The 25,168-nt window shown below is 53.3% G+C and overlaps 2 protein-coding genes across 3 annotated transcripts; both read left to right on the top strand.

The window, feature by feature from the left end:
- Positions 1-1,547: 1,547 nt before the first annotated feature.
- Positions 1,548-20,451, top strand: DPP9 (dipeptidyl peptidase 9). Of its 2 annotated transcripts, XM_050321204.1 has the most exons (20): positions 1,548-1,667; positions 4,721-4,974; positions 7,756-7,868; positions 8,564-8,737; positions 9,379-9,547; positions 9,711-9,824; positions 10,095-10,223; positions 10,705-10,766; positions 11,307-11,407; positions 12,771-12,948; positions 13,724-13,889; positions 13,989-14,068; positions 15,381-15,533; positions 15,708-15,843; positions 16,596-16,741; positions 17,141-17,287; positions 17,422-17,574; positions 18,086-18,228; positions 18,533-18,644; positions 19,051-20,451. In XM_050321204.1, the coding sequence occupies exons 1-20, from the start codon at positions 1,612-1,614 to the stop codon at positions 19,141-19,143; spliced, it is 2,679 nt and encodes an 892-aa protein (XP_050177161.1). In that variant the 5' UTR covers positions 1,548-1,611; the 3' UTR covers positions 19,144-20,451. The 2 variants fall into 2 exon arrangements, with proteins under 2 accessions (XP_050177161.1, XP_050177162.1); XM_050321205.1 differs by lacking the exons at positions 10,705-10,766; positions 12,771-12,948.
- Positions 20,452-20,549: 98 nt separating this feature from the next.
- On the top strand, positions 20,550-25,166 carry LOC126643075 (procathepsin L-like). Its single transcript, XM_050321212.1, has 7 exons — positions 20,550-23,153; positions 23,287-23,409; positions 23,602-23,751; positions 23,992-24,216; positions 24,292-24,454; positions 24,585-24,699; positions 24,939-25,166. Exons 1-7 carry the CDS (start codon positions 22,806-22,808, stop codon positions 25,036-25,038), a joined length of 1,224 nt encoding a protein of 407 aa, XP_050177169.1. The 5' UTR covers positions 20,550-22,805; the 3' UTR covers positions 25,039-25,166.
- Positions 25,167-25,168: the final 2 nt, after the last annotated feature.

Below are 25,168 nucleotides of genomic sequence, written 5' to 3'. Positions count from 1 at the left end.
AGGTACCCCCTTACCCCCACCCGCCCCAAGCCTGGCACTAGTGGGGTGGTTGGCAATTCGCCCCCTCCCCCCTCCCCAAATATCCCACCCAGGGATGGAGTGATGGAATGGGACCCCCTGCCCTTGGAGGGGGTGGGTTTTGTGTGTATATGTGCGTGTCCCTGCCCAGGCAGGTGAGGAGCTTCCAGCTCCTCGTTTTCCACGGGAAAAGAGCCGTCTCAGGGAGTTGGGGAGGGAGCAGGGATGCTCCATCCCCTGTGCTCCTGCTGTCCCGTGTCCCGGCCTCCCTCTGCACCAAGGGCAGAGCTCCCTCCGAGGGAAGGGCTGCAGAGGGACGCCAGAGCTCCAGCCCTCCCCGGAGAAACCCCCAGCTGTTTATCCCCACCCTCGGGCTGCTTTAATTTCTGGAGGAGGAGGAGGTCTCAAAGCTCCCGGACGCGTCTGTGAGGGCTCCTGTAGGTGACTGCGATCCCTGGGCTCTCCCCGGATGCACCGCGGGCCCCTGGGGGTCTCTCTGGCAAACGAGGGTCGTGATTCACGCCGGGTTTCTGATCCCTCCGTGCCTGCCCGGTTCGGTTTCTTCCTCCCCCCGGGTTCAGGGTGTTGTTGCCCCCTTGCTCCCTGAAAGGTGTGAGCTGGGCCGGGCGGGGTGAGGGTTAAGATGTTTCCCCGAATCATTAAAATCGCGGAATAGCCGAGACTGGAAGGACCTCGGGAAGTCTCTGGTCCAACCCCCTGCTCGAGGCAGGGTCAGCTGTGAGATCAGACCAGGTTACTCAGCATTCCTGAGCATCCCTCCCGCTGCCCTTCATGCCTGCATCAAAAACTGCCCTTAAATTACTGGATGCTGCTGCTGCTTCCTCCCTCTCTGTTCTCCTCTGCAGTTTAGGAGTTTCTTTGTGATGCTTTGTCTCTCCTGATCCCCTGTGAGTGCGCTTTTGGTGGAGAAATGGCTCTCTTGGGGACAGAAGGAGCCTCAACAAAGGGCAGTGGCAGGTCTTGAGTGTGTCTGTGATTCAGAGCTGAAGATCTTTGTACCTCACGACAGCGAAGCACCTTTTTTAAGCTCCTGGAAAACAGATTTGTGTGCTGGGCTGGGGCTCCCTGTGGCAGCAGGCTGAGGCAGAGGGAAGCTGCAGTCAGGCCTGGAAGATAAATGTGGTTTTTTATGTCCCAGGTGGGACTGTGACCCTCTGGCTGGCTCCTTATGGTGTGTCCTTTGTTTGACTTTTGCCTCTCAGTGTATGGACCAGACATCTGTTTTCTCAGTTTACTTGCAAGAACGTCAGGATTTTGGGAAGGGAATGACAGAAAGGCTCAGCACTGAGGATTCTTGGATTTTTAAGAAGGATTTTCTAGGAAAGAAAGAGGCACAGCCCCAGAGTTCAGTGAGGCCCATTGTTCAGGTGAAGAAGTCCCTCAGATCCATCAGGGCTGTTCATGTCCAGCATGTGCTGACAGAACAGGTTTGGGCCAAGGGCTGAAGACCAAGGATCGTGCTCAGCTGGCAATGTGACCTATGGAGGGTGCTTTTCTACAGCAGTTATATGAAATTTCCCTTTTCCCTCTTCCTTCCCAGCTTCCTGTCCTGCCCAGCTCTCTGAGTAGTTAATGCAGAAGATAAAGAGGGTTCGTCTGGAAAACGAGACTGCAGGAAGTTGGAGAAGGTACGTGTCCAAGTCCCTCCCAGGGCCTTTATGGTGCTGAGGGACAGAGCAATGATCACCTCTGGAGTGGAGGAGGCTTCTGAAAAACCCCAGCCCTGCCCAGGGAGCTCTGTGTCAGGATCTGTGACTCAGGAAGTGACTCAGGTCAATAAAGTTTCTCCTCGTGCTGATTTCCCACCTGTGCTTGGCTGTTCCCTCCAGACTGACACCTCACCCCAAAGGAGGGCTTGGCTGTCTCGTCCCTCCCACTGGCAGGGCACAAAAGGCGTTATTTTAGAAGACCTCTAAGAGGTGTTTTGGGAGTGGGGAGAAGAATGTTCCTGCAACAACCCCGAATCATCTAAATCCCTCAGCGTAAGGCACAGGGGGTTTCCAGCAAGGTACAAATCTCAGATGTACTGTTGCTGCCTGAGGTGGTTAATAATTGGTGTCTTGATCCAGCTCACCTTTGAATAGTGTATTCCCCAAATTCACCCTGAGACAAGTCACTCCTTTTACTGGTTTACTTACTTGTGTAGTGTTGCCAAATACTGGCTACGTTTTTTCCCAGAGTTTCTTTTTACTCTGTATCGTGTCAGGACCTAAATTTTAGGTGGGTTGTTTTTATTCCTTCCAGTTGAAACCAAATGATCTTTAAGTTCCCTTTCAGTCCCAAACCATTCCATGATTCTGTGATTTTATGAGACTCCACCACACTCCAGCTATGCCAGTGACAATTCCCAACACTTCCACCTCACTTTGTCCGGTGGCTGCTTTGCTTATCCCCCTGCTCCACCCTGTCCTATCATCCCAGTCACCAGGATGAGGACAGTCCCAAGCTGTTCACACCATAAAATCATGGCAGCACAGGCTGGAAGGGGCTCCAGTTCAGTTTGGGACAGTGACCAGTCTCGGATCTGTGGACTGGTTTTAGCCCTTAAAGGCTCAACTTTCCCTTGTGAGGAGTCAGCCTGGCTGAGTAAGAGGGATTCACCAGCGGGGTGAGAGCAGCCCAAGGGTCCAGCATCTTGAGCCAAAGCCAGATTATTTTAATTGACTGAACCGACCTGCAGTGGGATTGGGCTGGGAGAACTGCACCCAGTGTATGGATTCTGAGGGTCTCCCTGTCATGTGTGGCTGACAGGCCACACTTCTGCCTTCAGATGAGATTCCAGCTGCTGCAGTGGAGGCCCTGGCTACAGGCAGAGGCCACAGACACACTCACAGCCTCAGAACATCCCGTCACGTTCTCTTTTGTGGTTTCACTCGGGCTTCCTGCCTGGCTTTGATTGGAAAATACTCCTCTGTATCTGTTTTCAAGCTGTGGGTTTGCTGCTGGCCAGTGGGCACCAGAAGCACCTACAGATTTATTCTGGGAGCTCGTTCTCGTGTTCCTATTCACGGGTTTTGTACCGTTTAGGGGCTTACAGTTTGTGGAGGTGTTGCATTTGCAGCCCTTGTGCTGTGTGCCTGGAGTTTAAGGAAGTCCAGATGCACTTGGGTGTAGCTTTGCTCATCCCCTGCTCTAATTGCATAAGACTTCAAACGAGGTGAGAACTTCCTGTTGGAGAGTGTTAGAAAGTGAAAGCTGGGGGGAATCATGGAGTGGTTTGGGTTGGAAGGGACCTTAAAGCCCATCCCATTCCAGGGACACCTCCCACTATCCCAGGTTGTTCCAGCCTGGCCTTGGACACTCCCGGGGATGGGGCAGCCACAGCTGCTCTGGGCAACCTGTGCCAGGGCCTCCCCACCCTCCCAGGGAAGAATTCCATCCTAATCTCTAATCTGTACCTCCTCTCTGTCAGTTTGAAGCCGTTCCCCCTTGTCCTGTCACTACAAATAGTCTCTCACTCATCCTCAAGGAACATTCAGGGTTCTCCTGAAAAATACTCATGGTGGAAAACGGGCAGAGTGTGTTCTTGTGGTGACAGAAATCACCATCCTGCTCCTTTCCCTTGGAAAAGAACTCACTGTGCATCATCCCGAGGCTGGAGTGTTTGAGATTTGGGTTCTGTGTGATTCTTGCTTAATCCTTCCATGTGACAGCGACATCTCAGAAGTTGCCCTCCTGTCAGTGCAGCCTCAAAGACAGGCAGCATTCAAAAGCATCTCATTTGGAAATTTAAATCTTGGGTCTGCTGAAGAAAAGGCCTTTTTCTCGGTGTAATCCTTAGTCCCCGATTTCCTGTCTTGATTCTGTCTCCCTGCAGCAAATTTCTCCGCCCTAATTTTGTTCAGTAAACTGAAGTTCTTCTGAAATTCTTTGTCACATTCTTCCCAAAGCAGCTGAAGTGTCCTCATGGAGGGACATCCTGCCTCTCAAATGGGGCGTCAAAAACTGGTTTCCCTAGTCCTGGGCTCATTCCTGCTTAGCAGCAGATGACATCACTGACCTTGGGCAAGTCTGTGGGTCCAGCTCACCTCAAATTAACATTTGTGTTAGTGTGGAGGTGGTTTCTGTCCTCTCCCTCAATACCTGCCAGCTTGGAAGTGTCTGAGGAATGTGTGCCACGTTTTTCAGGGCACAGCCAGGGTCTGGTCCTGCTGCCTTCTTCTGTCTGTTAGGAAAGCAGCTGCACTGTTTTCTCCCTGTTTTCCCATCTCTCCTGCTTCACTCCTGGCTTCAGTATCTCCTCAGGTAAGTGAGTAGCTGTGCTTGGGTTTAAACCCCTCTCTCCAAGTGATGAGCAGGTTTTCCTTCGGGACAGGAAGGGGACTTCACTCCCGTGGTCTCACAGGGCAAGAGTTTATGTGCCTTTATGATAGGTCATGGCTTTGATGACTTATCCATCCGAATTCCTGGAGTGGTTTTCCTTTGAGTCAAGCTGATTGTTTTCTGCACCAGAATCTGCTGCCTGTGCTTCCTTTGCCAGCTCATTTCTAGACCCGGTCCTGGAAGAGGGAGTTTCCTGAGGTGGATATTATAGGACTACACGTGGGATGGGAGATCGACTTTTCCTTTCAGTGTGTTTAAAATGCAGTCCTGGAGTGCAGAGAATCCTAGGATCTGTAGTTTAAGGAGTGCCTGCTTGATTTTAAGGCTTAACTCTCTCCCTCAACTCCTCCTCCCCCAGTTTTTTGCCCAGTTCTGAAGGGGAAGCGAGGATGACTGCGGTGGACACGCTGTCGGACAGCTCCGAGGTGGTCGAGATGGAGGATGTGCCTTCCCAATTCCAGGTGCAAAAGCATTCCTGGGATGGGCTGCGTGACATAATCCACAGCAGCAGGAAGTACTCGGGCATGATAGTGAACAAAGCTCCCCACGACTTCCAGTTTGTCCGGAAAACGGAGGAGTCCAGCCCGCACTCGCATCGCCTCTATTACCTGGGTAAGCCACGGGGCAGGAACGTGGCCTGGGAGCACTTCCCAGCTACACAGGCGAGGAAGAGGATGGGGAGGGATCCCTGTGTGTGAAATGGGGCAGCTGAGATGAAGTAACTCGAGGTTTGCAGGAGCAGAGCCCTCCCCGATCCCACGCCAGCTTTCGGCTGGGACAAGGGGCAGTGTCGGCTTGGCCAGCCCGCCTTTCTGTGTCCTTGGGCACCCAGGGGATGGGGCAGGAGGAAGGATGTTCCTCAGACTCAGGACTGTCTCCTGCCTCCCTCCAGCTTGGGAGAAATGGGATTTACTTACTTCATTAACCAGACTGACTTTCCAAGAAATTCACTGTCAGTAGTGACTAATTATATGTTGTAACATATTAATGGCAGGGTGGTGGTGTCTCCTGCTTTATTAAGTGCCATGAAGGTAGAATGCTTTCAAGAGTAAGGGAAAAAAAATTAGTTGGGAATGAGCTATTACTGGCATTTGCAGGGAAATATCCCTTTCCTGTCAGTAGGATGGGAAGCAGAATGTGTTGTACAGGTCCCTCGTTAGAGCTGGAGCCACAGTGTAATTAGTGACAGAGTGGTTGGGTTTTAGTAACTGGATAATTTTGTGGTTGGTAACATGGGAAGCTTTATAGACTATAAAGAGTTTGTTGTGCTTTGGGGCATGAGCTGATCATTACTGGGCCAAGTAAAGAAATTGCCTGATGTGCAACTGCTTCCCTGGAGTGACCCTTGCTGTTTTTTCCTATTTTTCCAGGTTTTGTGTGTAGGTCACTGTAGGACATTGGATGCTGGTTTTGAGGGACTGATTTGTTTTGCCATTAAGCAGCTCCCGTGTGCCAGTGACTTGATTTGTGTTCCTCATAAATTCTTGGGACACAAGTGCTGCTCTGAAGGGCAGTAATCCAGAGTTGGCATATTTTTCTTGTTGAGTGTGAGCAGTGAGGCTTGATTTAAAGCTGAATGTATTTCAGGTTCACTTTGATACTGCTTTTCATCTAGATGACTAAAGAACCGAGTGGCTGATTTTAATTTTTTTTTTTTTTTAATGTTCTGTTGTATGAAATGGCAACCAAACCAGCTGCTGGTGTTCTGCCAGGGTGTGACTGTTCCAGGAGCCAGAACCAGGAGTGAGGATACATGAGTGTCTTTTCAGTGTTCCCTTCCTTAAGGAATTGTGGAGGGCATAGAACAGGCTGACCCATCACTTAAGATCAGTGTCAGGCAGGTAATCCCTTCTCAGGTGCTCCCAGTAAAGGGGAAATGCTGATTCTTTTGCCATAATGAGCATCTTTTGCTGTGTGCTGCTAAATACTCAGGACCCATTTCAGGCACATCAGAGAACCCCAGAATAGTTTGGGTTGGAAGGGACCTTAAAGCCCATCCAGTTGGAAGGGACCTTAAATCCCACTATCCCAGGTTGCTCCAACCATGTCTTGGACACCTCCAGGGATGGGGCAGCCACAGCTTCTCTGGGCATCCTGTAAGTTCTAAAGTGTTTAACTCAGTGTGCTGTCACTGCCCCAGCATTAAAAAAACATTTTAAAGTTCTTACATGAACACTGTCAGGGACTCTGTGCTGGGGAGCAGGACGGAGACTCCTGAAGAGCTTTCCTGGAGGGTTGAATACTTTTCTTCCCTTGGAAGCAAAGCAAAATGCTTTTTGGGGAGGAAGACAGTATTTTTCTTGTAAATGCCAATTGATTGTAGTCAGCCTGAGGTCACTGGAGAAAGTTTTCTAATATATAAGGAGAAGGGAAGTCCAGGTCACAGCTGCTTGAGTGTCAAATACGTGCCTATAAAGTCATTTATTCCTCTGTGCAGTTTTCCTCTTTGACCATCTTAAATCATTCTTGGGCCCCTCCCCACAGGATTTTGTGTTGTCTCATGGCAGATGCTGCTTATGTTAAACACCACATGCTCAGCACTTTGGTGTTCCCGTATCTCTGAGGATTAGATCCTCACATATTGCTTTGCTTCCCGAGCACTTATTAATATTTCAGTTTTAATTTGAAGTAACTGCGCTGCTGGGTCAGCCAGCTCCGAAAGCCTCTCTGTTGTGCCCAGAACGTGTGTGCAGAGTAGGCAGTATCAGGGCACATATCCCTGTGTGAATCTGTGATCCAGGGAAGTCTCTTACGCCAGACGTAGAGGGCGAGTTCACGGTCTTTGTTTTTGTTGGAAGTGCCAAAACCGTGTGTCAGGGTATTTTATAGACGTTTGGGAAGTTGGACGAGGGCCAGGAGCTGATTTGATAACCACAGTCAAAGGCTTATGTAAAATGACGAGGTCTTTTGACTCTGTAGGGTACTGTTTCACATTTCAATGGGCTCTCTGCAGCTTCCCAAGCCTTTTCTTCCTCTCTTCCAAGCTGCTGCCTTGGCCTGAGCGAGGTCCCTGTAGCAAATTCCTGGCTGAGAAATGTGGAGAGGGATGTTGAGTCACTCATTTAGGGAGTGGTGCTTTTTTTGTTCTGGAGTGGATCTGGGGCAATGGGCTGGACAGACACAGAGGGGAAAGTTGGACTTAATCATTTCTGTAGAGGTTGGTTGGTGTTAAATCTTGCTTAGGGAAAATGCCAAATTCATGAATACCTAAATTTAAATAGTTCAGATGTTATTCTGGGATTGAACTGGGACCTGCTTGGCAATGAATGTGGGTAAAAGCCTCTGGGCAGCCCCAACCCTTCTGTTATCAGACTTTTGTTTGAATTTACTCTTGGTCCTCTTTGTCCTGGCTAACTAATCTAAAGCAGGATGATGCTTTTGCCCTCCTAATAGGAATGCCATATGGTAGCAGAGAGAATTCCCTTCTTTACTCAGAGATTCCCAAAAAGGTACGGAAGGAGGCCCTGCTGCTCCTGTCCTGGAAACAGATGCTGGATCACTTTCAGGTGAGTGGAATTGTGAAGAGCCTGGGTGATGCTGTGGGGCTGCTGGGGTGGGTACATCTGTCTGGTGTCTTGTCATCCTTGCTGCTTTTAAGAAGTTGGGATGGTTGAGTTTAAATTGCTGCTCCTGCCTCACACTCTGTTGTGAGTCAGGAAAGGGGGGGGAATTTCCTCCTCCCTGATTTTGGTATCTTAGTGTCCTGTGTCACTGAAAACACTGCTGCACAGAGTGGAGGGTGCTGGTCTTTCTTCCTGGTGGAAAAGGATTTCACTGTCTTGACCCTGTTTGGGCTGCTGGTCCTCCTCAGGGAAATTCAAGATCCCCGGAAGAGCTTTTGTTTGCAGTGTCTGACATGGAAACTGTTTGTGAAGGCTGTAGATAACGTCATTAAGTTAATTGGTTACATCTGATTTGCATAAGCAGCGCAAGTGCAGCTCTTCTCAGTTCATGCTGAAGTGCCAGCTGCAGAAATGAGGGATTCAGAGCTCCTCTCTCCTGCAGAGGGAAATTTTGGGGCTGGGGGTGGTTTGGGCCTCCTGGACCCCTCACCTATACCTGGAGTTACAGACCCAGACAGTGAAACTGCTGCCTGCTTTGGGCTGGTGTGCTGTGTTTTGGCCAGTCTTGGCGTGTTCCTGTTCTGTGGAAGTTTCTCTCCTTGCAGATTCTTTCAGATTTTCCTTACCCTCAATTCTAGGCAACCCCCCACCACGGGATGTATTCCAGAGAGGAGGAACTCCTGAGGGAACGCAAGCGGCTCGGGGTCTTTGGGATAACATCCTATGATTTCCACAGTGAGAGTGGCCTGTTCCTCTTCCAGGCCAGCAACAGCCTCTTTCACTGTCGAGATGGGGGCAAGAATGGATTCATGGTGAGTCTGCTGGGGATTCTGGGAGTGTCACCTGGAGGGGTTTGGGTTGGAGATGGCTCCACATGGAATCACAGACTGGATTGGGTTGGATGGAACCTTAAAGCTCATCCCATTCCAGCCCCCTGCCACAAGCTGGGACACCTTCCACTAGCCCAGGTTGCTCCAAGCCCTGTCCAGCCTGGCCTTGGACACTCCCAGGGATGAGGCAGCCACAGCTTCTCTGCCCAACCTGTGCCAGGGCCTCCCCACCCTCACAGCCAGGAATTCCTTCCCAGTCTCCCATCTATCCCTGCCCTCTGGCAGTGGGGAGCCCATTCCCCTTGTCCTGTCCCTCCATCCCTTGTCCCAAGTCCCTCTCCAGCTCTCCTGGAGCCCCTTTAGGATCCTTCCCTTCTCCAGCCTGAACAATCCCAGCTCTCCCAGCCTGGCTCCAGAGCCGAGGGGCTCCAGCCCTCACAGCATCTCTGTGGCCTCCTCTGGCCCTGCTCTAACAGGTCCACATCTGTTTGGTTCTGGTGCTTTCTCCTGTGTCAGAGCCACATTTACCATCACTCCACGGGCTGTGCTGTAGCTCTGCTTCAGGCCCTTTGAGTGCAGAGCTGGGAGCTTGCTCTGAGCTCTGGCTGTGCCTGTTCCTGCAGGTGTCCCCAATGAAGCCTCTGGAGATCAAGACTCAGTGCACGGGGCCACGGATGGACCCCAAAATCTGCCCCGCTGACCCAGCCTTCTTTTCATTCATCAACAACAACGACCTGTGGGTAGCAAACATTGAGACTGGTGAGGAGAAGAGGATGACATACTGCCATAAAGGTAACTGCTGCTTCTTGCCAGGTCCCACAGCAAATTCCTCCTGAGAAACGTGGCCTGGAAAGACTCGTGTCTTTATGGCTTGTTAAGTATGTTCTTCTTTTGGATCAGCTTTTTTCCAAGGAGATGTAAATGCAAATGCTGTCTCTTTTGTTTTTCCCTCCAGGCTTATCCAATGTTCTTGATGACCCCAAGTCTGCTGGTGTAGCCACTTTTGTCATTCAGGAGGAGTTTGATCGGTTCACGGGCTATTGGTGGTGTCCCACAGCTTCCACAGAAGGTCAGTCAGTGTTCTGCTCATCCAGTCCTGACCCTGTGACTGCTGCCTCCTGCTGGGAATGATCTTTTGAGCACAGTTTTCCTTTGGCCTGGGTTTGGGCTCCTCCTGGACTGAAGGAAGGAGACACTGAGGGGGTTGTAATTGTGCTCAGAGGAGTCACTGAAAGCTGTGGCTCTGCAGGTGTTCCAATAGAACCAGTGCTCCAGTGCTCCAGGCAAGCCAGGAAGAGCTGGAAAACACTGTAGGAAACATTCTTGCTCTTTGTCCCAGGTCCAGAGGACTTGAAAACACTGCGGATCTTGTACGAGGAAGTGGATGAGTCAGAGGTGGAGATAATTCATGTTCCTTCACCTGCCCTGGAGGAGAGAAAAACAGATTCCTATCGATACCCCAGGACAGGTGAGTGAAACACCTGATGCAGCTCTTGACTCCCACTGGCAGCAGCAGCGGAATTGGTGCTGTAAACTTTGCGTGATTAATCTGGGTGCTTGTGTAGAAACTGGTGGCAAATGTTGAGGCCTAATTGAGTCTCTGAGCCCGAAATCTGAGCAGCAAGAAAGGACCAGGATTTAAAGTTCAGCCTGAATGGAAGGATTGCTGAGGAAATGGAATGTATCTGGTGGCATATCCTGGAATACATTTGGAATCCCATCTTTCCTCACTCTCCTGAGAACATGCACAGCAAGGCAGAGCAAACTGTTCCCGTTCCCTGAGTGACTGTGATGACAGTGGTGTTTGCTCACATACATATTTGATATTTGTACATTCACACCCCCCCCATTTCAGCAGGACCAAGGGCAGTTCCTCTCTAGAAGCTGTGTTTTGTATAATCATGGAGTGTTCAGGTTGATCATCTTGGTGTTTTTTCACCTCTCTGCAGGCAGCAAAAACCCCAAGATTACATTAAAACTGGCAGAATTTAAAACAGACAGCAAGGGAAAGGTAAGTGATGACAGCTCGGGGTGGGACATTGCACAGGAGGGTTGACTGTTTCTGCAGCTCCCCAGAATTAAAGCAAGGTCACTAAGAGATCCTAGATAGTGTTAGTCTGGGGTTTTTATCCTCTTGTAACACCTGGTTCTCTAATGTGTTTATCCAAGAAACAGAAAGACTTGAAAATGTTCTGGTGGAGCTTCGGCTGGGAGCAGGGAGGGAAGGGGGAAGTCGGATTCTGCTGGTACACCACGTTGTCCGTGCTAAGCAGGAGGGTTGGAGCCTGATTTGATCGTGGGCTTCAGTCCCTGCCTGTGTCCTTTCCCGTGGCTGAATGCCAAAATCATTTTGCTTTGAAGCCTGGTTTTTTCCCCTTCCCTTCCTGCTGTTTGTAGCAAGCCTTGCTTCTCCTGGCCCGACCCTTAACGAGTTAAACCAGGCCGGTGCTTAAAGTTCCTCGCTCTCCCATCTCCCTGGGCTCCCAGGGGAGGAGGTGAGGAGCTCTGGTGGCAGCCTGAGTTTGGTGTTGGCCTTTCCTTTTTGCTGCAGATCGTGTGTGCTCAGGACAAGGAGCTGGTGCAACCCTTTGCTGCGTTGTTTCCCACCGTGGAGTACATCGCCCGTGCTGGATGGACCCGGGATGGCAAATAGTACGTCCATTTTCCTTCCAAACTTACACTCCCAAGGGCTCCTCTGGCTGCAGTGCAGTCATGGCCTGGTTTTAAAAGCCAGAAATGGCACCTGAATGTTTGGCTTCTTCAGTGCAGTAACACCCTAAAAGTAGGAGTGAAGCAAAGGAAGAGCAGAGTGACAGCCTGTGGGGTTTGTCACAGCCACAAAGGTAAATGTGATTCACGAAGTGAGGCAGTCCTAGGGAATTCTTTTGAGTTGAAGATGTTTCACACAAACACAACGTGTTTTTCCTGCAAATGGAAATGTACTGGAAGCAGTTTTATCTTTGCTCATCGGTCCAGTTGGTGATCAAAGCCAGCTGTATCACAGGACAGCGGGCAGGTTCTGTGGTGCCATGTCCTTTGTTTAGTGTGTGCAGGGGGAAGGATTGCTCTGGGACTGGCTGTTGCTCCAAATGGGATGCATAGTCTTGCCTGAAGAGTTACAGAATTCACCCCAATCTGAGTGGTTTGAGATTTTAGAGCTCTGAATTTTTTTCCCCCTCAAAAGCCTGCTTGGCTGTTAACCAGTGTCTGTGCAGATCAAGCTAAGGTGACTTGGCTGTCTTTGAAGGTGGCATTCTGTAACTCATCATTAATTTTCTGCTCTGGGAAGGAAATTCAGAGAGCTTTCCAGCAGGTAATCCCAGAGGTGATTGAGATGTTCTGCACCAGAGCTTATCTAAATGTGCTGAACATCTCAGTTCCCGAAATCCACGGTGCTGGGGGAGAAGTGGCTCTTTTCAAAGCCTGTCTTTAATGATGAGACTTCCCTTGATGCACTTCCAGGCTCTGGGGTGGCCTCACTGTGCAGTGGTGATTTGCCATCTGTCATGTTGAGAGCCTGAGGTGCAGCACCGCTTCCAGGGGCTCTCCTTGGGCAGGAAGAGGGCTGAGACTGGAATGACTCCTGCACTTGGCTTTAGGTCTGTGCCTTTCCCTGTCAGTGCAGCAAATGGATCACTCTGAGAGGGATCACCCCAAAGCTGGGACACAAACTGAGCTTTCCTGCTGGAGGGGCTGTCCAGGCAGGAGTTGTGTTCTGGAGCCAGGGCTCTCTTGGAGGTGCTCCCTTGGAACAGGCACTGGCAGATCTGTCAGACACTTGTCTGAGCGACACCCCTGTGAAATACCAGAGCTGTCTGGCACTGTGTGTGTGTTGGCAAAGCTTCCAAGGGATTAGAAAGCAGCAGTGATGAGAAAAGCTTTGCATTCAGATGCCCAAATCCTTTTTGCCAGCGAGGGGAGGGGTGGGGGGGAAAAAAAGGGATGCACATTCTGAGTGTTAGAAAGGGACATCTATTCTGTGGTGCTGACATTCACCTCCAACTTCTCTCCCCAGTGCCTGGGCCATGTTCCTAGACAGACCTCAGCAGCGGCTGCAGCTAATCCTTCTGCCTCCAGCACTCTTTATTCCAGTCCCAGAAAACGAGGAGCAGCGTGCTGAATTTGCCAAAACTGTGCCAGAAAATGTCCAGCCATTTGTGATCTATGAAGAAACCACTGATGTGTGGATAAATGTAAGAGGCTCGGGGCTGGGAGGAGAACACAGGCTGCCCCCTTCCTCCCCCTCAGTTTACCATTCTCATCTTGCCTGGCTGTCCAGTTTTAAGTCCTGGCTCCAGCAGCTTTGCTACTCAGTAGCCCCAGATTTGGTGTTAATTCAGGGGTTTAATAAAGCCATGAGAAGGAATTCCTTGCACTCAGCACTGGAAGAGATGAGCATCCTGCCATCTCCTTGCAGTTGATACTGTTCATTTAATTCTTTCCAACATTCCTGGTGAACACAGGCACTTTTGCACATTTTTACACATTTACATTTACATTCTTTGAGATGTAACAGTGCTGTCCTTTTTGGGGTGTTTTATTACGAGATTAAACAGCTTCTTGAAGCATCAACAACCCTAATCCCTGGAATTTGTTGTAGTTATTGAGGTAGGTGATAGGCATAGGGGACAGGCAATAAACTTCAGCCTCTTCAGCCTCTAAGCACTTTGGTTCTGAGTGACAAAGAGGCCTGAAGTTCACCCCAGGGCATTCCCAAGGTGTTGGAATAGCAGCAGGTGGGACCTGTATGGCTGGAACATCACTGGTTTTGGTGACAACCACGCAAAGCCCAGAGCACGTGGTCTGTACACGGGCCCAGAGTTGCCTTGTGGTTGTAGGAAATCTTTTCCCTGCTTTTATCCCCTCTCCTTTCCATGGAAATCCCAGCAGTTCAGCACGACCTCCCTCAGCTTTGTCTCTGCTGTCTCACTACAAAACCACTGACGGGTTCTTCACCTTGCCTGGCAGGTCCACGATATCTTCTACCCCTTCATGCAGCCAGAGGGGGAGGAGGAAGAGCTCTGCTTCATCCGAGCCAACGAGTGCAAGACAGGTTTCTGTCACCTGTACAGGGTGACAGCCATCCTGAAGCCAGGCAGCCACAACTGGGTGCAGCCATACGTCCACACTGAGGGTAAGGAGCGTGGGCAGCTCCCTCTCTGACTGCCTTGTGTTGTCTTTTGTGTGGGGGGATGAAGAGGGCAGTGATTTATTCTCCTGTTCTTCCCTCCAGATGATTTCAAGTGTCCCATCAAGGAGGAGGTTGCCCTGACCAGTGGGGAGTGGGAGGTGCTGGCAAGGCACGGGTCGAAGGTAGGGGCTGTTTTGTTGCCTTGCAGTGTTCCAGCTCTGTGTTGTCTGCCCCCAGGCCTGGCCTGAGTCCTCCCTTACACCTGGGACCTGCTAGAACTGCTTAGGCTTCATTTTGTCTCTCTCTTTATTGCTGCCTCTGCTTTCCCCAGAAGTGCTGTAGCCCAGTGCACATGGATCTGATTGCCTTTTTAATCAGACTTCAGATTGCTCCTTGGGAAAATCCCAGGAGTGGGTCAGGCCATAAAAAAAAGGACACAAGACTGAGGTTTAAGAGCAACAAAGAACCATTTTGTGGAGGAGCCTGGGATTGCTGCCTTTGCTGAGGCATTTTAACTCCAGTGAGTGCCTGCAATGTGGAAATGTGTCCTGGCACTCGGAGTGAACTCTTGGTCTCCAGCTGATCCCTCAGCAGAGCCTTTAGGAAGAAGGCAGCTGGGGAATATAAAGCAATTTAGAATATGGAGAAACTGTATCTGTTGTTGGTTGCAGAACAGCCAGAAATGAATTTTTATTAATCTTGTAGAAACCTAGTTTCATTTTTGCTTCAGGAATTAACTCTGGGTCTGATCTTTAACACTCCCAGGTGATTTCTGTCAAAATAAAGACCTTGTCTGTTCATTTCCAATTAATCTGGATTTTCACTTCTCGCTTTTTAAAAGACCAACAGCTCCAAGCTTTTGGTTTCTGCTGCTTTTCCTCAATCTGCAATTAACCTGCTGTCCCTCCCCATGTGGATTCTCACTGTACAGGCTGTTGATTTTGGCCACAGCTCTTCCCTGCATGTGTTATGGCTAAAATTGTGTTAGCAGCAATTATTTTGATGCATTTGTTGCTCCACAGGGCGCTGCCTGGTTTTCCTGGCCAATTGAGCTGGATATTTTTTTCCCTTTGCTGTTCACAGGGGTCTTCAAACTGTGGGTTAGCCAGAAATAGCATTTGGAAACTGTAAGGTGGAAAACAGTTCAGTTCCTGTTGCTGGATCAATGCAGTGTTTCAAAGCTGTTGTCTCTGTTCCTGGGTGGTTTTTAGAACCAGCTTTCTCTGGACAGTAAAAACCTATTTTAATGTGTCTTAAAGTTTGATTCTGAGGGGTGTTGGACTGGTCCTTCCACAAATGACAATTCATGATTGCTGGGAAAAATACTCCTGTACCCTGCTAATCCTCTGGGAGGAACCTGGAGCCAGGTGGGGGTCTCTTCTCCCAGGTGACAAGTGACAGGATAAGAGGAAACAGCCTCACGTTGTACCAGGGGAGGTTTAGATTGGAAATTGGGGAAAATGGCTTCACTGAGCCCCTGTGTGTCCCTCCCAGATCTGGGTCAACGAGGCCACGAAGCTGGTGTACTTCCAAGGCACGAAGGACACCCCTCTGGAGCACCACCTGTACGTGGTCAGCTACGAGTGCCCCGGGGAGATCCTGCGGCTCACCACTCCAGGCTTCTCCCACAGCTGCTCCATGAGCCAGGTTGGTTTCCTGCTTGGATTCTCCCCTCCTGACTCACAGGGACCGCACTAGAAATGAACCTTTAACAAGTCCTGGGGGGCTGCTGGAGGCGTGGGAGCTCTTGCAGTGGAGGAGATGAGCTGTGGGAGGTGCAAGAGCTGGTTGCCCTAACTCTTTGTCTCTCTCCCATCCCAGAACTTTGACATGTTCATCAGCCACTACAGCAGTGTGAGCACTCCACCCTGTGTGCACATCTACAAGCTCAGCGGCCCCGACGACGACCCGCTCCACAAGCAGCCCAAATTTTGGGCCAGCATGATGGAGGCAGCCAGTAAGTGCAGGAGAACGTGCCAGTGCTGCTGAGACACTCGTTATCCAGCGGTGCTGGGGAGGGAAGTGGCCTCAGTGGCTTCACTCTGAAGGGAAGAGGAGTTGTGTTGTCCTGTGAGGGAGATTGTCCCGTGGACAGCTCGCCCAGGAAACGCTCTGTGGGCTTTTGGGGTCTTGCTGTTCCACACTTCCAGCAAAAACAGTGCTCAGGGATGCAGCACACCCTCAAAGCTGTGGGTTTGCCATGGAATCACAGGCTGGTTTGGGTTGGGAGGGACCTCAAAGTTCATCCAGTTCCACCCCCTCTAGACCAGGTTGCTCCAAGCCCTGTCCAACCAACTTCCATGTTGTGTTTTTTTATCCATGAATTGCCTGAAGAGGGGAAGGGAAAAGTGCCTGGGGTGCAGTGGCTGCTCCATTCTGCACTGTGGGCTTTGAAGGTTTAGATACAGCTCAAAGCAGCACCTGAACCAACCCCTTCCTGCAAATGTTTTTTTCCATCCATGTTCTTAACTCCCACACCGTGCTGTTGTGGCACAGAGTTCCTTGCTGGAGAATTCCCAGCAGGTTTTCCTGGGGGATCCCTTCGGGTCGGCTCTCTGTGTTTCCCAGAGAGAGGCTTTGGTGTGGTTTGGTGCTGAAAGAGCCCTGACCAGGGTCAGGTTTGAGCAGAAGGAGCTTGTTCAGGCGGGGTGGGAGGCAGGACCTGCTGCCAGTCACCTCCCTGCCAGCCTGTGACCTTCCTGCTTGCAGGTTGTCCCCCGGATTACGTCCCTCCGGAGATCTTTCACTTCCGCACTCAGTCGGACGTCGAGCTCTACGGAATGGTCTACAAACCTCACGATGTCCAGCCTGGGAAGAAGCATCCCACGGTGCTCTTTGTGTATGGAGGCCCCCAGGTAATGATCCAGCTGGACTGCTGGTGCCAGGGATGGGCCTGCTGCCCAGGGACACCTTCCACTAGACCAGGTTGCTCCAAACCCCATCCAAGGTGGCCTTGAACACTTCCAAGGGATGGGACATCCACAACTCTGGGCAACCGGTGCCAGGGCCTCACCACTCTCACAGGCAAAGAACTGCCTCAATGCCTAATCTAAACCTACTCTCTTTTAGTTTATCCCTGTGTTCTCTGCCTCAAACCTCAGATGATTTTTCCAACATTTGCTCTGATTTCCATGGCTCTGACAGCTCAGTTACCAGCTGCTGTCCAGCTCAGGATCCCACACAGTGGGACAGACACAGTAAGGTACTGGAAGGCAACTGCTCAGCTCTGAAACTCTTCTTGCCTCCTTGTGCAGGTGCAGCTGGTGAATAACTCCTTCAAAGGCATCAAGTACCTGAGGCTGAACACGTTGGCATCCCTGGGCTATGCTGTGGTGGTGATTGATGGGAGGGGATCGTGCCAGCGAGGACTCAAATTTGAAGGGGCCCTAAAAAACCAAATGGTAACGTCCTGCTTGTGCTCGTGAATCTCTGACCATTTGTCCCTTCCTCAGGGTGCTGGCTGCTTGTTCCCTTTGTGTGAGGTTTCTAGATTTAGGAATCCCACTGACACGAGCCTCCTTTTGCTGCCTCTTAGGGTCAGGTGGAGATAGAGGACCAGGTGGAAGGTTTACATTATGTAGCAGAAAAATACGGGTTCATCGACTTGAGCCGGGTCGCCATCCACGGCTGGTCCTACGGGGGCTTTCTGTCCCTCATGGGGCTCATCTGTAAACCCAACGTCTTCAAGGTGAGTCTGGACACGGGGTTGTCACCGTGGCTCTCTCAGCTTTTGTCACTCTTGGCAGCTGGAAGTTGGATTTGGGGCTTGTTTCGAGCGGACAGGTGGAAGTGACCCTCAGTCCTGCAGCCTTGTACCTTGATAAAGCTCACACCTGGCTGGGGCTGGAGGAGGATGGCCCTGGGATGGGCCCCTGGGGGCAGCCAGTGAGATAATTGATGTGCTATTCCCAATCCCCTTCCCAAGTCCCCAGCACGCTTTCTGGATCATTCCACAAGTCCTCCTTGGAAAGGAGCAGCCTTTAGTGCTGGTGTGCAGGAATTTGCCCCATTGTGACCATGAGAGGGAACAGCAGGAGGAGGAAGCTTGGGCTTTACTTGGGCTTGCTGAAGGAGAATCCTGCTCTGAGCGACAGAGCAGTCCAGAGCCTGCTTTTTCCTGCCTCCTCAGGAAAACAGGGAACACTTGAACTCTTCAGCAGGTGGTAACTGAGGCTGTCTGCTGTCTCCCTGTGTGCCAGATTGCCATAGCAGGTGCTCCTGTCACAGTGTGGATGGCCTACGACACCGGCTACACCGAGCGGTACATGGACATCCCGGAGAACAACCAGCAGGGCTACGAGGCTGGCTCTGTGGCATTACACGTGGAAAAGCTTCCCAACGAGTGAGTGCCTGCTCAAAACCTGCTCCTGGGTCCTACTGGGTGCCACCAGTGGCGCCTCTGCTCAATCCCAAAAGAATTGGGTGGGTTCTGACCCGTTTAACTCCCAGGGCTGGTCGCTGCCATGGCACCCTCAGCCCCCTCTGCCAGGGAGGGGTTGAGGCCATGGCCTGGCACTGCTCTTGCTCGGTTTTGGCTTGCCCAAAGAGCTGGCAGCTCTTTGCTCAGACCCTCTGCAGAGCTTTTAGGTGGTTTCCCAACTTGTCCTCATCCTGTTTCTCCTCCTGTTTTCTCACCCCGTCTCCAGGCCAAACCGTTTGCTGATCCTCCATGGCTTTTTGGATGAAAACGTGCACTTTTTTCACACCAACTTCCTGGTATCGCAGCTAATCCGGGCTGGAAAACCTTACCAGCTGCAGGTAGGAGGGACAGGAGTGGAGCGGGGAGGTCCCACAGACCTGGAAGAGTTCTCTGCTGTGTGTTCTGGGGGCAGGAGGAGGTGGAGGCAGCTGCTCCCACATCCTGTTGTGATGTGGGTGGCAATGGACACCTGGGTGGAGGCCGGGAGGTGGCACTGTGGCTGTTCCATCGCTGGCAGATGTGCCACGTGCAGGCAGGGCTGCTGCCCTGGGCCTGGAACTTTCCTTCTCCACGAGCTGTTGCTGTCCCACTTGGCTGGTGGCAGCAGGGATGAGGGGGGAGGTTGGTGCTCCAGACCCTCCCTGGCACCTCTTTGTCCCGATGGGGACTGGGTGGAGGGGGCAGGGCTGGCGTGAGGGAGTTTTGTCCCCGCTGAGTGACCGCCCCGTGTCTGCCCCTGCACAGATCTACCCCAACGAGAGACACAGTATTCGGTGCCCTGAGTCAGGGGAGCACTACGAAATCACGCTGCTGCACTTTCTACAAGAATACCTCTGAGAGCACGAGCCTCTGCAAACTGGACACTGACAGCTCACCCCCAATCCCGCGCCCTCCCGCCCCCGACAGCCGTCGAACCCAGAGCACAAGGGGCTGAGCGCCCACGGCGGGCTGGGTGTCCCCCCCCACAACGCGAGGGGAAGGCTGGAGGGCACCTTCCCTTTCTGGACAGTGCCACCTTCTTTCACTTTCCAAGCTGGAGGTCTGCCCCTGCTCGGCTGCTCGTCCTCTTCCTCTCCTCCAGCCTGGCTGTTCAATGCTTTTTTTGCTGCTACTCCCTCTCTCCTGGGAATCAATGGACAGTGGTCTGTCTCCCGAGGCTGAGGTTTGTGTCCATCTCTCTCTCCCCCCAAGTCCTTTTCCATCCTTTTCCCCCCTTTTCCACTGCCCCTGTGCAGTTCCCACACTCTTAACCCGCGAGAACTCAGTGCCTGTGTTGGAAACGGAAGAAGAGCCGAATCAGAAGCTGCCTTAAGCCAGGAGTGGGAGGGAAGAGAGAACTACCTACTGCTAACCCCGGGGATCGAGCTGTGACCTGGCCCTGCTGCCACACTTGGAGCCCTGGGATGTGAAGAGAGCTCTACAGAAGCATGCAACACTAGTCTTTTTCTTTTTTTTTTTCTTTTTTTTTTTTTATATACGTATCTGTCTATTTTGCAGTTTCATTTTGCAGAGCAGATGGAGGAAGTGGCTGGGGCCGGTGCCGGCGTCCTCTGATCCTTCCTCTCATGGCCGCTCGCACGCAGAGTTGTGCCAACAACAGGTAGCACTGGCAGCTGGCTACAAGCAGAGCCTCTCTCCAGAGCTCACAGCAGCAGCATTTGGGTTTTTTTGCAACACGAGATGGATGATATTTATGCAAATCCTCCCTCCCCTCCGTTCTCTGTGCCGCCTCCCCATCCCACCTTCTCCTTTCCACCCCACTCCCACACCCCGAGCTTTCAGATGTGCACTGAAATTGGCTGTGCTTCAGTTCTCTGCGGGTCAGTGACTGGTCCCCCTTGCCCACCCACTCAGCAAACGCTCTCTCCTGGTTTTTAATTTACCTGGGCAACAGGAACTGCAGTTCTGGGGAAGGGGGGATTGAGCAATCACACCTCAGGGGAGCACGTCCCCCCCCTTTCAAGCCAAGGGTTCTGCCAGGGGGCAAAACGCAACCAGAAACAAACCCCACCCAAAACGAACCACGTTGACTTGCCCTGGAGTATTTTAAGTGCGTATTATGAAAAGAAAATATTTTTATGGATTCTTATTCTTTTATAATTATGAGTGTAAGATGTAGCGACTCATTAAAATATTGGAAAGAGATGGGGTGGTGCTTTTGGCGGGGGAGGGGGTGGGCAGGAGGGGGTGGCAGCTGCTGCTCCCACAGCCAGAGCAGCTCTGCTGAAAGCCAAGAGCTCTGTTCCTTTCTGTGGAGAGAATATTAAACCCCTGCTGTTCCTGGGGGGATGCACCATCCCAGCAAACTGAGGGCTGGGAATCCTGGACTGCGTTCCTGGCTGGACCAGCAGCACCAGCCTGGGGGTGGGCACCTCACCCCACACCCCACATCCCTCCCGTGGGATTTCGGGGCGCTGATCCCACGCTGGGACACAGCAGGAGCTGCTTTTTGCAGAGCTGGGCCTGCCTCTGCTCGCCCTCAGAGCTTCCCAAAACCTGGCCTTGCCTCCTCCACGGGAGCCAGGCATTAATTAGCCCTCTGTTAATGCCCCGAGGATGCTGCCTGAGGCTTGTTTTAAATGCAAAGCTTCTTACAGCTGGAGCATTTTGTCTCCTGAAGACAACTGGGAGCACGTTTTTCCCCCCCTCTCCCTCCCCTTCTTTGTCCCCCTGCCCAAATAATTGTCCCTAATTTCTACAGTTTGTTGTTTGGCCTCTACAACACAAGCCCGGATGCGGGTTTTGAGGTCGGAGGGGCGGAAGGAGGGACACGATGGAGGGAAAGTTGCACCTCTCTGAAGGGTCTGTCAGAACACCCTGCAGCCAGCAAAGCTGCTCCCTCCCTCCCTGCCACCCTCCCAGCCGCCTGGGTGCCTGAGGATGGTAAGAAGCTTTATTTTTGCAGGGTTTGTTGCTTTCCAGTCTTAATTTAAACCGCCTTTTTTTTTTTTTTTCCTGTCCCCGAAAAGCCGAGTGTTTCTTAAAATGCCTTAAAAACGCTCTTGTCTAGAAGAGTTTGCGGATCTGTCGGCTCCTCTTCATCCCCCCCTGGCTCGCTGCAGGATTGTTTGGAGCCCTGAAGAGGGGTTGCTTGTCTTCTTTCTGGGGGGTTGAGAATCCCGAGAGGAATTAAGTGGGAAATCGGCCTCCCGCACTCCCGAGCTGTTCCATATGGAACAGGATTGAAATACAAATGATGGGGGAGGTCCCCGCCCCATCACCCCCCTGGGGGAAAGGCAGTGGGAAGAGGGAGCAGCTGGGTGTGCTGGGTGGAGGATTTGCAGCTGGAGGATGAAGTTGAGTTCATTTCCTGAGCAGGAACGCCGGGGAGGAAGCGGCGGGTGCTGGGGGAAACTGGGCAAAAAACGGCTCTTCCTCGAGGATTTGGGACTGGAGAGTGGCTCGGGAGGCATTTCTGCCACAAAAACCCACCCTGTGGGGCTTTATTTTTAGGTGGAGGGAGAACAGATGTTCTCGAGGGCTTATTTTTAAAACAAAACTCACTCCTCCAGCTACAGAATTAGCTCAGAAAAGTCACTCCTTGCCCCCAAAGATGCTCTCATGGAAAACTTCCCGGCATCTCCATTCCCAGGGCGGGTGGAATAAAGGTGTGACAGCAGTGGAAAGTCTGGGGGGCTGGGGGTGTCTCAGGCATTTGATCTCTGGCCTGGGCCGTGCAGGCAGCACCCCCAAAATACCTGGAGTGGCTCAGAAATCCCAGGATCCCCCAGGGGAGGTGTGGGGTATCCATGGGGAAGGCACAGGGGCTGCGGTGGAGGGCTGGGCCTGGCTGTGTGTGTGTGTGTGTGTGTAAAAGGGTGTAAATTGATCTTGGAAAATCCTCACGGAGGGATTTTGGTGGAGCACGTCCACACAGGCACCCCGGGACAGGTGGGAGGCTTCAGTCCTGGGTGTGGAGCAGCAGCTTCTCAGCCTCTGGAGAGAAACCTCCTCTCTCTGGGTCCATCCCCAGCCACTCTCTCTCGGAGGCTGGAGTGGATTTCTGGGGGATTTCCAGGGAAAACAGCTCCATCCAGTTGAGTCATCGCAGCTCCTGCTCCGCTGGGCTCTGCCTCGGGTCCCAAAGCTCCCCAAAGCTGGGATTGTGGAATAACAGAATGGTTTGGGTTGGAAGGGACCTTGGAGATCCCCTCGTGTTGAGCTGTCCCCGGTGAACACCCGGGCCCTGCTCTGGAGGGGTCCAGACATGACCCCTCATCCTTTTGCTCGGGGCTCCATCCTGCTGGTGCTGAGTTCCTGGGAAGGCTCCTTCACCCTGCTCCTTGATGGTGCTGGGAGAGCCGTTGTGGGAAGGGCAAAAAGAGGGACAGTCCAGTGGTGGAGGAAACCAGCAGGATTTTGCACATAAAGAACAGGGAGAGGCCATGGGGCGCTCAGGGGGGACAACCAGCCCCATCCCTGCCGCCCTCGCTGCCCTTCTGCCTGGATTTGCCTCCTCCTGCCATCCAGGCCCTGCTCTCTTCCAAAAAGGACAGTAAATGCCACCCAAAGGGCGGCTGAGACCTCCTAAGCTGCTGTCAAACAGCAGCGAGGCTGCTCAGGAGCTGACCCAGCTGATGGAACCAACGTGTCGCTCTTCCCTCTGGCTCGGCCGCTCCGTTTGCCTTTCCCTGCCTCCCCCCTCTCCCCTAATCCAGGCTGGAGCTGCTCCCAGGGCTCAGCCTGGGGCTCCCCTGACCCTGCTCTCGCCGTGCCCCCAGCTGGGAGCCCTGGCTGTGACTCTGGGGGTGCTGCTGGCCCTGCTGGGCTGCGCCGCCGCACCGGATCCCGCCCTGGAGGAGGCTTGGGAAGAGTGGAAGAGTCTCTATGCCAAGGAGTACCCAGGGGTAGGTCCTGCTCCCCTCGAGACTCCCAGCACGTGCTGGGGTCGGTTCTGGGGGATCTCCCCCAGAGCCACCCGTGTGCACCCTCATCCCGTGTCCCCGTGCTCCCAGGGGACATTCCCGATTCTTGTGGCAGGAGGACGAGACCTTCCGCAGGGAGATCTGGGAGAAGAACCTGCGCCACGTCCAGCGGCACAACCGGGAGGAGGAGCAGGGGAGGCACAGCTACCGCCTGGCCATGAACCACTTCGGGGACCTGGTACCTGCTGACACCTTCCCTGGGGACCCCCCGGAGCACCCAGGGCTGGATCGGGGATCAGGGACCCCTCGGTGTATCCAGGGCTCGGTCCAGGGACTGGGTACCCCCAGCTGCTTCCCAGGGGTTGGTGGCTGGTGAGGCCCTGTGGTGCTGCCCTTGGCATCACAGGGGGTTTCCCTTGGTGCCCTGCAGACAAACGAGGAGTTTAAGCGGCTCCTGAACGGCTTCATCCCGGCGCAGCAGGAGGAGATCGGGCCGGTCTTCCGAGCCTCGGCCACCCTGAAGACCCCGGCGAGCGTGGACTGGCGGGCCAAGGGCTACGTGACACCCGTGAAGAACCAGGTGGGCACGGGGTGGGGGGTCCGGCCAGGGCTGTGGGGGTCTGGGCAGCAGAACCAGGCAGCAGCATCCTCCCCATCCCCCCCAAATCCTCTGGGTGACCCAAAGGAGCAGGTCCTGTAGTTTTGGGCTCTGTGACTTTACAGCTGAAAGCAGCACCGGGGGGGTCACAGAGTCCCTGCCTGGGGGGTTTTGAGGCAGTGCCGTGACCCACCCCCCCCTCACTGATCCCATCTCCCCCAGGGGCTCTGCGGGTCCTGCTGGGCCTTCAGTGCCACGGGGGCCCTGGAGGGGCTGATGTTCAAGCGGACGGGGAAGCTGGTGGTGCTGAGCGAGCAGAACCTCATCGACTGCACCCGAGAGCTGGGCAACCGCGGCTGCGGGGGCGGCCACATGGACCGAGCCTTCCAGTACGTGCGCGACAACGGCGGCCTCAACTCGGAGCGTTTCTACCCCTACACGGGCACGGTGAGGGACGGCAGGGCACCCAGGGCAGGGCAGTGCCAGCGTGTCCCTGCCACGGTGACACCCTCCCTCTCCCAGGACAACTCCTGCTGCCGATACAACCCCCGGGACAAGGCGGCCAACTGCTCCGGCTTCGGGCGGGTGGCGCAGGGCAGCGAGGAGGCCCTGGCGCAGGCGGTGGCCACCGTGGGCCCGGTGTCGGTGTCGGTGGACGCCAGCGGCTTTCGCTTCTACAGCTCGGGTACCGCCTGCTCCTTGAGGCAGGGCCGGGCTGCTGAGCCCCAGAGCTGCCCCAGGGGAGTGGGATCTATCACCCTGGGGAGGAGGGAGCGGGGCCGGCCCCCGGCTCAGCCCAGCTCTGCTCTCCCCAGGAATCTTCGGCTGCGGCTCCGGCAACCGGAGCACCAACCACGCCATGCTGGCCGTGGGCTACGGCACCGCCCGGGTGGGTGGGCACAACCTCAGCTACTGGATCCTAAAGAACAGGTGAGGGCTGAGCATGTCCCCCTCCTGGACCCGCTGCCCCTCCCACAATCACGGGGTCACCCAGGTTGGAAAAGCCCTCTATGATCAAGTCCCATCACTCCCCTGGCTCTGCCAGGGCCAGCACCAACCCATGGCCCCGTCCCACGAGGGCTCTGGTTCCCCTCCTCGTCTCTCCTCCAGCCAGGGCTGTTCCCTGTGCCTGGGACCAAGGAGGAGCTCACTCCCATCTTTTCCTGCAGCTGGGCAAAGACGTGGGGAGAGCAGGGCTACATGACCCTGCTGAAGGACGCCGGCAACCAGTGTGGGGTGGCCAACCAGGCCAGTTACCCCCTGCCCTGAGCCAGGACAGCCCCCACTCCCTGCCCTGGCTGCACTTCCATGGCTGTTTCCTTCCGGAAAGGGGCTTTTCCACCGCTGCTTCCTTCCAGAAAGGGGCTTTTCTTCGTGTGCAGCGAGAAGCAATTAAAAG

Source organism: Myiozetetes cayanensis, unplaced genomic scaffold, assembly GCF_022539395.1.
Source record: "Myiozetetes cayanensis isolate MyiCay16 unplaced genomic scaffold, myiCay2020 scf26, whole genome shotgun sequence".
In the NCBI taxonomy this organism is placed as follows: domain Eukaryota; kingdom Metazoa; phylum Chordata; class Aves; order Passeriformes; family Tyrannidae; genus Myiozetetes; species Myiozetetes cayanensis.
This window is presented reverse-complemented; position numbering and strand designations above follow the sequence as displayed.